The 12,688-nt window shown below is 47.6% G+C and overlaps 1 protein-coding gene across 1 annotated transcript in view; it reads left to right on the plus strand.

The window, feature by feature from the left end:
* Window positions 1–8,617: 8,617 nt before the first annotated feature.
* JAG1 (jagged canonical Notch ligand 1) overlaps window positions 8,618–12,688 on the plus strand; it is a gene marked incomplete at its 3' end in the record, with an annotated part of 35,962 nt that continues 31,891 nt past the window's right edge. The window contains exons 1-2 of the mRNA XM_081997956.1: window positions 8,618–9,967; window positions 10,920–11,225. Of these exons, the coding sequence (XP_081854082.1) occupies window positions 9,890–9,967; window positions 10,920–11,225 (384 nt within the window). The 5' untranslated portion in view covers window positions 8,618–9,889. The remainder of the gene's footprint in view (window positions 9,968–10,919; window positions 11,226–12,688) is intronic.

Raw genomic sequence — 12,688 nt, forward strand, 5'->3', positions numbered from 1 at the left:
TTTTAAGAAAAAACTGATGAGGAAAATTTGTATTCAAGTGCACGTGCGTACACAGACACCACCATGTGTAGAGCTGCATAAGTAGTGGGGGAAACAGTGTTCCTACTTTGCAAGAAGAAAAACGTCCCTCATAAAAACACAGCTATGCCCACTTTACCAGAGTAAATATTAAGAAAACAGTTATCAAGGATGAGTAACTGAAATGTCCAAGAACAGCTCCCCTTTTTCATATACATATATATGAGGGCAAAAAAAAAGCAAACACATGGAGGAGTGTTTATGCCCACCCTTCTAAGCCTGTGTGAATTATGAAGAAGCTTTGCTGGAAGAGGAGACACATATATAGAAGATCCGAACTTCTATATATGTGCTCTGTATCCAATCTAAAATTAAGAAAATGAAAGCTACTTCCTGCTAAGTGTATGTGGATGAGGCCATTCAGATTCTAGTGTAAAACATAGTGGTTTTCTGTATGCACTCTTTTGGAACACTTTTCTCTGTATCTTTAAAATATAAGACTTTAATAATAAGGATACATTAGAACATAGTGATGGTGCTCTTTGTGGTTCATTCTGTGAAGCCAGGTTCCCTGTCTCAGAAACTGAGAAGATTAAAACACCACAGAAGAGAATTAGTACTTGAGGCACCCAAATAGTAATGCCAGTGGATGATCAGGAAAACACCTGGTTTCTTTTTTTCTAGATTTAAAGTATCTAGAAACATATATAAATTGTAAATCTTGGATAAATAAGCTAAAAGCAGGAAACACCACACGTTCCAGCTGGCAATGCATTACAAAAGCAGAACATCAGGGTGCCCCCAAAGCAGATGCCTACGAGCAGTGTCCGTCCTGCTGCCTGCAACGCACTGCCTCAGCTGTGCTGCCTGCCATCTTTGGCATTGTCAGTACCACAGCTTGCATCGTTAAGATTTGAAACTGATCCACTTCAGTGATTAGTCTGATCCAACGACACAGACAGAAGAGCAGGATTTAATGGGCAGGCAGGCAGGAAAAGTCTTTTAACACTTTAGAAAACATTGACTTGGTGGAAGGAATTGGCTAGCTCAAGGGATTAGTAATGAGATACTGAGCCCCTTAGCTCTAGGTCACCACACTGAATCTGGTCCAGGTCAGTAGAAATCAAAAGCTGTTGCTGTTCGGTGGCCTTCAGGAAGTCAGTTGGTGGTCCTAGTCCAGCCACGACTGGCAAAATATCTGTACCGTCATTACCAAGAACAGTTGGCAGCACTTACAGGAAAAGTTTAGGACTGGCACAGTACAGGAAAAGACAGAGCAGAGAAAGATGTCCCAGCGAACACACTAGGCTGGGACTCAAGAAAATGGGAAAACAAGCTCCCAGATCATCTACAGATTTCCAATGTGACTTGGAATACAACTTTTGTTTCCTCACTGCTACGGTCTTCACAAGGCGTTTGTGGCCTAAATGTGTGTGAAGGGCATAGCACTTGCTCAAGTTCAGAACCTCACCTTTAAAATGGGAGTAACTAGTTCACAGGGTTGCTGCAGGGAGATCCACAGTAAAGGCCTGATTAGATACAAAAGCTAAACAAGAAACCAAGGTGAGTGAGCAAGCAAACCCTTTCTACATAAAATCAGCTCCCCTAACTCCAAAGGCAGGCATTTGCTGAGTATGCACAAGGCTCCCATCTGCAAAGCTCTGTGTTTAATGTGCTTAAAAAGAACAAATTCCCCTTACAGCAAAAAATACCCCCTAAAAAAAACGACATTCCCACTGTTGCCCAGAAGAGCACCATCAAAGAATCCAGCTGCTCCCAGCTTTTATCCAACCTAGGATGAAATTCTAATGTGTTGTGCAGGAGGTCAAACAGATTATCATAATAGTCCCTTCTGGCCTTAAAAACTATGAAATTGGAGAGTGAATCACAAGATATCGGTCACTCTTGAAAGCAGGATGGTAGGCGGCATAGCTCAATGATAGGGTGTGATACGGCAGAGTAAATCCTATGCTCTTAGGCCATGTGAAGCTGGGAAACTGACATTTTGCCTTCTTTGTTGCCCCTTTGGGACACTGAGAAGAGGTGGCAGGTTATTATAATAATAAGCCAGTCCATTCTCAATGCAGCCTAAGAATATTGCCTCTTACAGGGGTGAGTGCGTAAAGGATTGAGAAACACTAGTTATTTTCAAACTGGATTAAGTCTTTCAAAAGCTAATAGGTTTCCAATGAGCTGTGGTGCTGCTGCTGCAGCTGCTCTAATTTGAGAATAAAAGAATGCAGGCTTTGTGCCTAGGGACCTGTTATTGATCTGAGCAAGGAGGATGGGAAGGAAGGGGCTAGAGGAGGGTTATCCTCCTTTCAGCTGGGGGGGGGGTGTGTCTTTTCAAAGTCATATTATCTGCTAATAACAACAAAGCCTAACCCCATGACATGCTGCTCTATACAGGATTGCACTTGTTGAGAACTAAAAGCATTAGAGAAAAAAAACTCCTCTGGCAATCTTGCGCAGCTAACTTCATTGAGGGTCCACGAGACTCAACAGATGGGTCTCGGGACTCCCTCATTAGGAAACGCGCCTGTCCCTTTGCATCTGGTGTCCCCCTCTGCTCTGTGCCCCGCACTCATTAGCATTGCAGGCTCACAGATTCCTTAGCACGTGCTTCCAATAAATATTGGAAAGAAAGGAGTGGGGGAAGCCACTGCTTGGAGCAGCAAGATGAGGGTTCACCCCCCAGGCTGGGAAATCCTTCTACACATACACACACACGCCCCTGCAGCCCCAGAGGAGGGAGGACAATAAAAGGCAGCCAACAACAAATGTGCATTTAAAGGGACAGGTGTGGAATTGCTTCTATTCAAGTTGTGGGAGATCCTCATTCGTTCCCCTCTGCCACAGTAAATAAAAATCATCATTATATATATATAAAATCCCAGCAGTCAGGGCAACACACAGACTGTGGATCTGCAAGAGTCTGTGGTCCTTTTCAGACATAAAGCGGATACGCACTGGGTAATGCCATTACCTTCAAAGGAGTTAATTGGTTTTAAGGATCCAATTCTACAGCCACGCTCTTCTTCTTTCAGGTCTTCACCAAGCATGTCTTGCTGCCACAGTGCCAGAAATCGGGTCTGTCCTTCATCACACCTGGAGTGGTCACATCACACTTGGAGCAATTGAAGGGAAAATCATCTCCCATGTGTTTGAAAACATTGTGAGACAGAACAGCTGACAGGGAGGCAGGAATGTAAAACCCTTCAGATACTGTGGAAAGAGCAAAGAAAAACCTTTAATCAGAGAGGCAGAGTGACAGGGCACTGCATCTCGCTCATAGTCCCAAGAATAAGGCCTTTTATTTGCCATCTCTCCATGATGTTCTTATGCCATTCCTTCCCATTCACTCTTGTTCCCACTGTCCTGCTAGTAGTTGCAGGCACTTTGATCACAGCTAACTCCAGAGCGGGACTGGGAGAGGCTCAAGTGATTAACTGCTGAAGCTGACACGGACCTTGTTCAAAATGCAGTGTTTTAACACCAAAACTCCCAAATCAGAGCAGACTCAGACTCATACGAATGCTGCTGGCTCTAACATACAGTCCTGTCACATCTCTCACTGCATGATCAGTGACAGAAAAGCCCTCAATGCACATACAGGTAACATCTGCATGCCAGTGGCACTGTTGTAACATGCTGAATGCTCAAGAGTTTTTTTTTTAATTCCGATGTGAAGTATGGACACAGATAAAGCCATTTTTAGCCCCTTTGCCTAAGACCTTGTCTTTATCTCTACCACCAAGGATGCTGGCCACCTTCTGGGGCCTGTGCTTTATCTAAAAATATTTAGCTGATACAAAAATGTTCCTTCTGCCAGGGAGCAGGCAGTGCCAAGGGACTAGATAAACACAGGCCATTGTGCCACTGTATATACCCCTAACTCCCTGGACAAGTGTTTCCCCTGCAGATCATCCACCCAACTTTGAGGCTCAACTCGCTGGCCATTCCAGCAAGTTACTTAAGCACATCCTTAACTTTTGTTCCTTGATTCAGACACGTTTATATTTTGGTCTGAAGATGGATTTTAGTAATCCTAACTCCTCTAAATGTTTCTTCACACCAAATGAAGCAACTCCCTTTATATCCCCATGCAGGACTAAGTAAACTCAAGGCCCAGAATATTAAATCAGCCATGGAATAATGGCAGGCAAGGGCAAGAAGTCATATACTGTAAACCCAAAGTTAAATTTGCTAACCACAGCTCTCTTCTTTTTAGCCATTTCCTTAGATAAATGACACCTCTGTACACTTCAGTCTTGCACCCTTTGGATAGTTTGTGATTGAGAACACACTGAACACATAGTATTATATGCATTTAACAATGAAAACAATCTACATGAAAAGAAAACTTCAGACATTTTGATGCTTTCATAACAAGAAAATGAATCTTGATCTGAGCACTTACTCAATAAAATTGGCTAAAAGAAGCACACTTGCCAAAAGCTGTGAGGAAAACCCTACTAAAAACTTGGAGCGCTCTTAGAAGCATCTGTTGTTTATTGGAGACAGGACTCTGCCTAGGTTTCAGTGCAGCCTTTTCTACAACCGACAAGAATAGCTGAGGTTACTGCTTATCAAATGAAAGTGTCATCTTGTCCATGACAGACGTGCCAGCACTGCTCAGTGTCAGAGTCTTTGCACCTACTGGAAGCTACTCTAGCTTGATAAGCTGTACCCCTACTCAGACCTAAAACTGTAGTCTCAGCTTTCCCCTTTTTTTAGAAAGCAGGGATTTGAGATCAAATCACTGGTGTATATGGATCCCACCACTGGGGAGGATAACTGAAGGACAAAGCAAGTGGGTTCACAGGTTAACGTGGAGGCATCCGATCTCTGAAGGGTTAATAAGAAACAACCAGAAAGCAGGTTTTATATGCATATAAATAAAGGAAACTGAAGGAGGAACAGTACTAGTCTCTGGAATGGAGTAAGGTCTCAATTTTAAGCTGTGACAGAAAGCAATAATGTTATGGATTCAGTTAATTACAGCTGGATAAAACTTAAAAGCTCTACAATAGACATATTTTTTAGCGCTACAACTTTTAACTCTTTCAGGGGCTTTACTGATTCTCACTACAGTCATTTCTGAGTACCCCACTGCCTTTATTTTTTGTTATTCTCAGAGTATCTTCTGAATTAGATTCAGTGCCTCATTTTAATTCTAGGGAGCTAAGGCACAGAGAAACTAAGGTGGGCATTTCGAAGTCACAAAACACACATGCACAATACACACAATGGGGCTTTGAAATTTTAATTCTCTTAAGCAACATGCTTCAGGGAAAGAGGAAAGTAAGTGCTTGTAGTAGCAAACTGGATTTAGGTCTCTGGTCACTGGAGCATCTTATTCTCCAAAATCTTTTGTCACATTCGGAAAGCTTGCCTACAGATACAGCTTTAAGAAATTGCCTGACTCTGAAGAACTGAAGCTTTTATGGAAGTAGGAATGCCCTGCTCAGTGTTTGGTAAACTTCACTCTTTCTCCTAACCTCTGCCACTTGCTCAACTTCCTCATCAGAGGTAGTATTCTCTCCTGATCTATTTGTGAAATAGTCTAACACAGGGTGTGGCCTCCCCACAAAACGCTTTCTAATTAGTTTCTAAACATTAAATGACTATGGAAGTGCAATTCCCATTCCACTCAGGTGATGAAAAGCTTTACAGGAGTTCAGTCTCACTTTGTAATTAGAGAAATTAGCTTTCTAAGTTTAGATCACTCAACTGTGCAAATGGGTTCATCTGCTGGAATGTGTTGCTCTGAAATGTGTGTCAGCCAAGCAGCACAGCACAGTCCCTATCTCTGCCTCCGCGACACTCGCCCAAGTCGGGAGGTCAGTTCCAGTACAGCAAGAGGAAAATCAAGTGTTATGGGTGTATTATAGGAAAGGCCTTATCTAAAAGCTCACTCATCCGTGATTGACTGTAGTGATATGTTCTTCTCCATGCAACAGCGAAGCTTAACTCCTAGATAACGGATTATGTGAGTGGATGAAATATTCACTTTTTCACTCAGTTTGTCCAGAATTATACCTAAAATTGCAGCAAATGAATTTTAGAGGGTGGCTAATTTAGAGAAGCAAAACTCCTTTTATAAAAATCCACAGAAAAACGAAGGGCTCCTCTAGCCTCTTCATTTGCTGTGAAATGAGGCCATCAAGCTTTATGAATTCTTTATGACTACAGATTCCACATTTCAGCCAATCCTTTTCTGGTAGCCCTTTCTACCAGGTTATTGAAGGCTGATGCAGGATCAGGCCCCCACGATTATGCAACCATCTTGATCTGCATTACAGTAGTAAACAGAAGTTTAGTCACTGACTTGAAAATGAGATGGATTAGGTCCCTGAACGAAGTATTTTTCCAGCGGCGCCATTCCAAGCTTACCTTCAGGTATCACAAATCTAAGGAAATCCTGTGGGATTGTTCACAGCCGTGATTCAATGAGTCACTGAGCTTTAAAAGGAAATTACAACTTTCCTAACACAAAGAATTGACTTCACGACACCTGACCCTCATAAACCAGGCACTCCCTCTAAAGGCTGTGATCCTCGTCCCACCGAAGTCCCGGGCATTCTCCCAGTGGCTTCAAGAAAGCAGGATCTAACTCTATATTAGGGAACTGATTCAGGCCTGAAGCAAAGTACTGTCTGTAGCACTGGACCTTGGCACACTAGATGCTTATAATGGCTTCTAATGTGGATGTAATCTAATTATGTCAGAATAGGAAGATTAGCAGGAAGTAGCTTTACGCAATGTAAAAAGCTTTGCGCCAGACACTGAAAAGTTCTTCGCTGGCCTCATAGGAAGACACGTCAGCTCTGCACCTTGTCAGACACGGACATATGCAAGTAGAGCATTGCAGCAGGAATTTTACATGCACCAATCTCGGGCTACTCAAAGCACCTACAATTCAGGCTCCCTGTGCACATGCAGCAATTTGTATATACTCGTGTACACACTGTGAAATGGGCATCTTAAAAAGATCCTCAGGCTGCATTGTGCACCACGCTCAATTGGTTTTCAGTGCTGCTGTGCAGTAGCTAAAGATACGGCCTTGAGAGCTCAGCAAAGAAAAGTAGGGAAATAGGACTTCAGGGGTGAAATTTTGGCCGTAATAAGTTAAGGGCATTTTGCTATACTGACTTCCATGAGGTCAAAATTTCTTTCAGGGCTGCGAGGGAGAGGGTTTGCAATGTGCTTCTGCACATGACTCGCGCCCTGCCTTGGTTTACCTGTCAGTAATACTTCGTGTCTCAAGACATTGGGAGGCTTAATTCATTAGTGCTTGCAAAGCATTTTAAGTCGTTGGACAAGTAATTCGTTTTAAGGGCAGCTACACTGCTGAGTCACAAGCACTGTGGGAACCAATGCTCTGGATTTCCTAAGCACTGAAGTCAAACAGGTGGAGTAACCTTTTGCAGAAAGGCCAACTCCAGACCTGCCCTAAAGGTATGGAGCATACCAGCAGGCACCAGGGTATTTAAAGGCCCAGAGGAGCACATATGTGGCACTTGTGAATGAGTAACATTTAAATAGGCTGCGGAAGCTAACCAACACCCACTGAAAAAAAGAAGAGAGGCACTGGTTCTTGTATCACCAAACTGCAGCCGCTTTGTGGATAAAACACAATGAAGGTTTACCAGCCTGAGAAAAGTTAATGACTCCAAGTAAGGAACAACTGATACTGTTAGAACTTCTGGGATGAACGAGGTTGGAAGGAGTATTCGGCAAGCGTGTACCTCGCAGGCATGCCAAAATTGCTGGTATGTAATCTAAGTTTTGAATTTGCAAATGGGAAGTGATCTGCAGGAGGTTGATGAAAGTAGGAGCATGGTTCTAGCGTTAGGGGCACACGTACTGCCTGCTTCACAGCCTTAGACAGTCTGTAACAGGATGGACCTTACCACAGCCAAGAACAAGCATGCACTTTGCTTTTGCCATAGGAAATGAAAACAAAGGAGATAAAATTAGGTCAGAAATCTTGTTTTCCTCTATACCACTGACTGTGGTGTATAAAATAGACATTCACACATCAACTGTGTTAGATCAGGGCGGAATAGGAGGTGGGGACGTAAGAATAACTTTGGTCAGACCAAACATCATGTAGGCCAGGTTCCTGTCTCAAGAAGAAAGGGACAGTGATGCAGTGACAGTTCCCAGCACCCTTGCCCAACTTCTAGAACAGTAGCTCAGGGACTTCCCAAACCAGAGACAAAGTTAGGGGTGGTTTTGGGTTTTTTTTCAATGCCCTTTGATGTGTAGATTTTCCTCTGGGACCTAACCTGACACTTTTTGCTACTGTGCAAACTGTTGGGCTTCTCTGTCCTGTGGCAAGGAGTCCCACAGGTAAACCACCTGCTATGTGCCTCTGCTCCTGAAAGGATGTGGCTGACAAACGCCAGCACTCGCTTGGAAGCTGGGATGCATGCCTCCAGCACCGGGAGCAGGCAAGCCTGACGGTGCCTCTGCACTCACCCAGCGCCATCTTCCCCGGACTAACCCGCCTGGAGCTGTAGGATGAGCATGCGCCCCGCTCGCAGCTCCTTCCCTCCCGAACCACGGGAGATACATGTCGGTGCGGGCTCGTGTTGAGGAGGGGACGACTAGCACCTCCGCTTCCCTCAGGAATGCCTCAGAGACCTCAGACACCGGGCCGTCCGTCCCTCCTCTGCCCTCGGAGAGCGAAAACCCGCTCTCGGGGAGCGCCGTCGGCTCAGCGGCTCCCCTCCCCCCGCCCCCCTCAACCGTCCCTCAAAGGGTCGCGCCACGAGCGAGCGCGCGCCCCTCCCGCCCCGTAACGGCTGCGCTGCCTCAGGTAACGCGGGCCGGGAGAGGCGGGCGGCTGCCGCCGGCCGAGGGCAAGGGAAGTTTTCACTGCAAAAACGACCCCAAAGGCTTCATTTTTCCTTCAGCCAGCCACGAGGAGGCGAGGAGGAAAGGGCTGCGGCTCCCGCCCCGCTCCCGGACAGGGAGGACCCGCGCGTCCCCTCAGAGAGCGGCGGGCGGGAAAAGCCCTCTCCGCCGCGCGGCGCTGCCTCAGCCGCGGGCGCCGCCGAGGGAACCCGCCCGCGTTCCCAGCAGGCGGGCGGCTGCTCCAGGTGGCCCGTGAGGCACCTGCAGAGCGGGGCTTCCCAGGGGAAGGCGGGGCGGCCTGGCGCCGGGGCCCGCCACCTCCCTCAGAAGCAGCCGCCACCCGCGGAGCGGCCAGCCCTCCTCTCCTCCGCCACCGCCTACCACCTCCTCATCTCCTGCCGGTACCTACCTTCCCCTACTCCTGCCATTCCCCTCCCTCCTCCTCCTCCTCCTCCTTTCCCCCCTCATGCATATGGATGCGCGCATGCGCGGGCGGGCGGCCTCCCCGCCTGCCGCCGTGGGCTAGATGAAGCCGAGCGGCGGCGGGGCTGCCAGACGGGCGGCCGGCTCCCGGGCGGTGTGTGTGCTGCATGTGCGTGTGTGTGCGTGTGTCTCGGGGGGCGGGGGGCTCGCTGCGCCTCCGCCGCGCGGTGGCCGGCGCCCTGAAAGAAATAAAAGGCTCGGGATAATAATCGCAATAATAAAAAAAAAAAAAAGAGAGAGAGAGGAAAGAAAAGGGAAAGAAAAGAGGGAGGCGAGAGAATAAAAGGAGGCTGGGCTGCTTTGCATTGAAGACCGGGGCGCTATTGAAAGCGCTTGAAAAGCGGCGTTGTTCGGCGCGGGTGCGCGCCGCAGCCGGCGCGGTATATTAGAGCGGGGCGGCGGCGGCGGGCAGCAGCGGCGGCGCCTCCTCCTCCTCCCCTTCTGGCCCTCCCCGTCCCGGAGCGAGCGGCAGCGGCGGCCTGCAGGCAGGCGGGCGGGCGGGCAGCGCGGCGGCGGCGGAGGCATGCGTGCGCCCCGGCGGGCAGCCGCGGCGGCGTGCTCCCTCGTCCTCCTCCTGGCCCTGCTGGGGCTGCGGGCAAAGGTACGTACCCGCGTCCCCCCGGACTGCAGCCCCTCGCGGGAGGAGAGAGGGAGGGAGAGGGGGGGAAGCTTCAGCGAGCCTGAACGGGGCTCTCGAATCCGCCGCGCAGAGCCGGTTGCGGTAATTTTGCCGCTTTTCCGCGAAACGCGGCTCCCGCGGTGATTGCGGTGGATGGCTTTTAAAAAGCCCAAACATTCGGCGATGCACAAGGCGCGTTTGCAAACTGCTCCAGCGAGAGTGGCGTTACTGCTGCTAACTTTCCTGCGGAGGTGGCAAACGCAGAAGTCCTCCGTGCGGCAAGACCTAATTCCCTGGGAATAAAAAATCCAACTACTTGCAAACCGCTTTTTTTCGAAATTAATTTCTTTTCCTTTTTTTCTTTTTTCTTTCTTTTTTTTTTTTTTAAACGGGGCTAATGGCAGTGCTCTTTGGGTGACTAATGGGCAAGGTCTGAATCTCAGCTGAGCAGCCTTGAGCGGGAAGGCTCTTTTCCCCGTCTCAGCTGCACCTCGGAGAAAGCAGAGGAGTTGCATTTCCAGGGTACTTCAGCTATAGCGTTTTGTTGGGTTTGCCCTCGCATATACACTCTTGATTTGGTTTAGTTTTATTTCTTAACGATTTAGAAGCTTTCCCCACGCACACTGTTTTTTGGAGTTGGCACTCAAGGTTCTTTATTAGCATTAAAGGTGTTATTTGGCTGGGATGATTTATGAGCCTTTCTCATGGATGTCTGATAGGGAAAAGCTTGGAGTGGTTGTTTTTTTTTAATGTTATGCGTGTGCTTCTTGAAAACACGCTTAAAACGACTTTCTCCTGTCTGCAGAGTTGTTGTGAATTGCGCTTGGGGAAAAAAGTGAGGTAACTGTATGTTTCTTGTTTTTTTGTTTGGTTTTTTGGTTTGGGTTTTTTTTTTTGTTGTTGTTCTCCTCCGGTTCTTTCTTGGGATTAACAGGTGACTTTAGCATCGGGACAGTTCGAGTTGGAGATCTTATCCATGCAAAATGTGAATGGTGAACTGCAAAATGGAAATTGCTGTGATGGCACCCGAAACCCAGGAGATAGAAAATGCACCAGAGACGAGTGTGATACCTATTTTAAAGTTTGCCTGAAGGAGTATCAATCGCGGGTCACTGCTGGCGGTCCTTGCAGCTTTGGATCCAAATCCACTCCTGTCATCGGAGGAAATACCTTCAATTTAAAGTACAACCGGAATAATGAAAAGAACCGGATTGTTATCCCTTTCAGCTTTGCCTGGCCGGTAAGTTGCGTGGCCTGCTCTGGCTCTGCTTCTGTTGGACGGTGCTGTTTGAGATGGCCATAATGAGCCAAGCTCTAACTTCTTGCGCAGGGGGAGAGGGACCAGGATTGGGGAGGGAGCAGGCGTCTTGGCAAGAGCGTCAGGGATCCGCAGCACAGAAATGAGTAAAATGTGGTGGTGTTTTTGTTTTTGTTCCCTGGGGCTCACAATGCACAGCCTGTTAAATTTGAAAGTCAGATGTGCAGTGAGGGGGATCTAAATGGGTCAGGGAAGCAAACCCAGTATCTCTGCACTTTACAGCATGAATAAGTCTCTTGAGACTTAGAAGGTCAGTAGGGTTTTTTTTTTTCTGGTGTTTTTTCGGTTGTGGTTTTTTTTTTTCTTCTTCTAAACAGTGAAGTTTTGGACTTAAGCCAAAATAGCAGTGGGTTAGGGGCTGTAGAGGGATCCCGTGTGAAAAGTGTGTGTCACAGCTGGCTCCTTTCCCTGGAGCGTGTTTGGGAAGGCTTCCTGCTTCTCCCAAGGGGAAATCTTACTGCTCTGCTTGGTGTTGATGGGAGCTGCTGTTGCTGCTCTTGGTGAGCTAGTTGCCAGCTTCCCTGGGAAGCTTGCTATGTTTTGAGGCGCTTGGGGGCTCTAGAAGCTAAAGGGTGAGGAAAGCCTGCCCTTAGCTTTTGGTCCCTTTCACTCACTCCTCCCTACAGCACACCTTTTCCTGGCTATTTGCTTCAGCGGTCCATAGATTCTGGCTTCCCTCTAGTTGTGTGCAAAACTTGATGGCTCAAGGAGGTGGGGCTTTTTGCCAGGCACTTTCCCAGCATTGCAAATACTGGTCAGTCTTGTAGAGCTGTGAGATGGAGAACGGGTGACCCTTTCATTAGCTGAAGCCTGCTTTGTTGTTGGGCACAGAAAGACCCCTTGCTTAGACTTCAGTGCTGCTTGTTTCTTCTGGGGTGCTCAAGAGGTTTGATATGGTCAGCTCTGCAGAGTCCTTTACTCACTGCACAGAAACTGAGGACCGTCTTTGCAAAACAGCCATACTTCAGGACAGACCCACAGAGTCAGGCTTCAGTGCCATAGGGTTTCTGGACACAGAAGACTGCCCATGGCCTTGGATGGCAGGAAGTGCAGTGTTTTGTGCCCAGCAGTACTGCGTGCGGGCAATCAAAAGCTGAGGATGACTGATCTGAGGGGCTCTTATGCATGCACAACAGCCTGGCTTTTGAGGTGGCTCTTTGGGATGCTATGGTAGAAAAGCTAAAAACTCCCAAATTCATGCTCCTGAAACTTATGTTTAGAGATCACCTAGGAAACAAAACTGTTTTTCCCCCTTCCCCTTCTCCAAAGGCGCTGAGCAGACCATTTCCCACCGGCTGCCTTGGGATATGTTGATGCTCAGCAGTTTTGAAAAGCCAGTCATCCTAACCTAGATGCCTAAGGTCATTTTTGCGAGGGGAGGAGGG

The sequence above is a fragment of the Phaethon aethereus genome (assembly GCF_964289735.1).
Source record: "Phaethon aethereus genome assembly, chromosome: 3".
Taxonomy (NCBI): Eukaryota; Metazoa; Chordata; class Aves; order Phaethontiformes; family Phaethontidae; genus Phaethon; species Phaethon aethereus.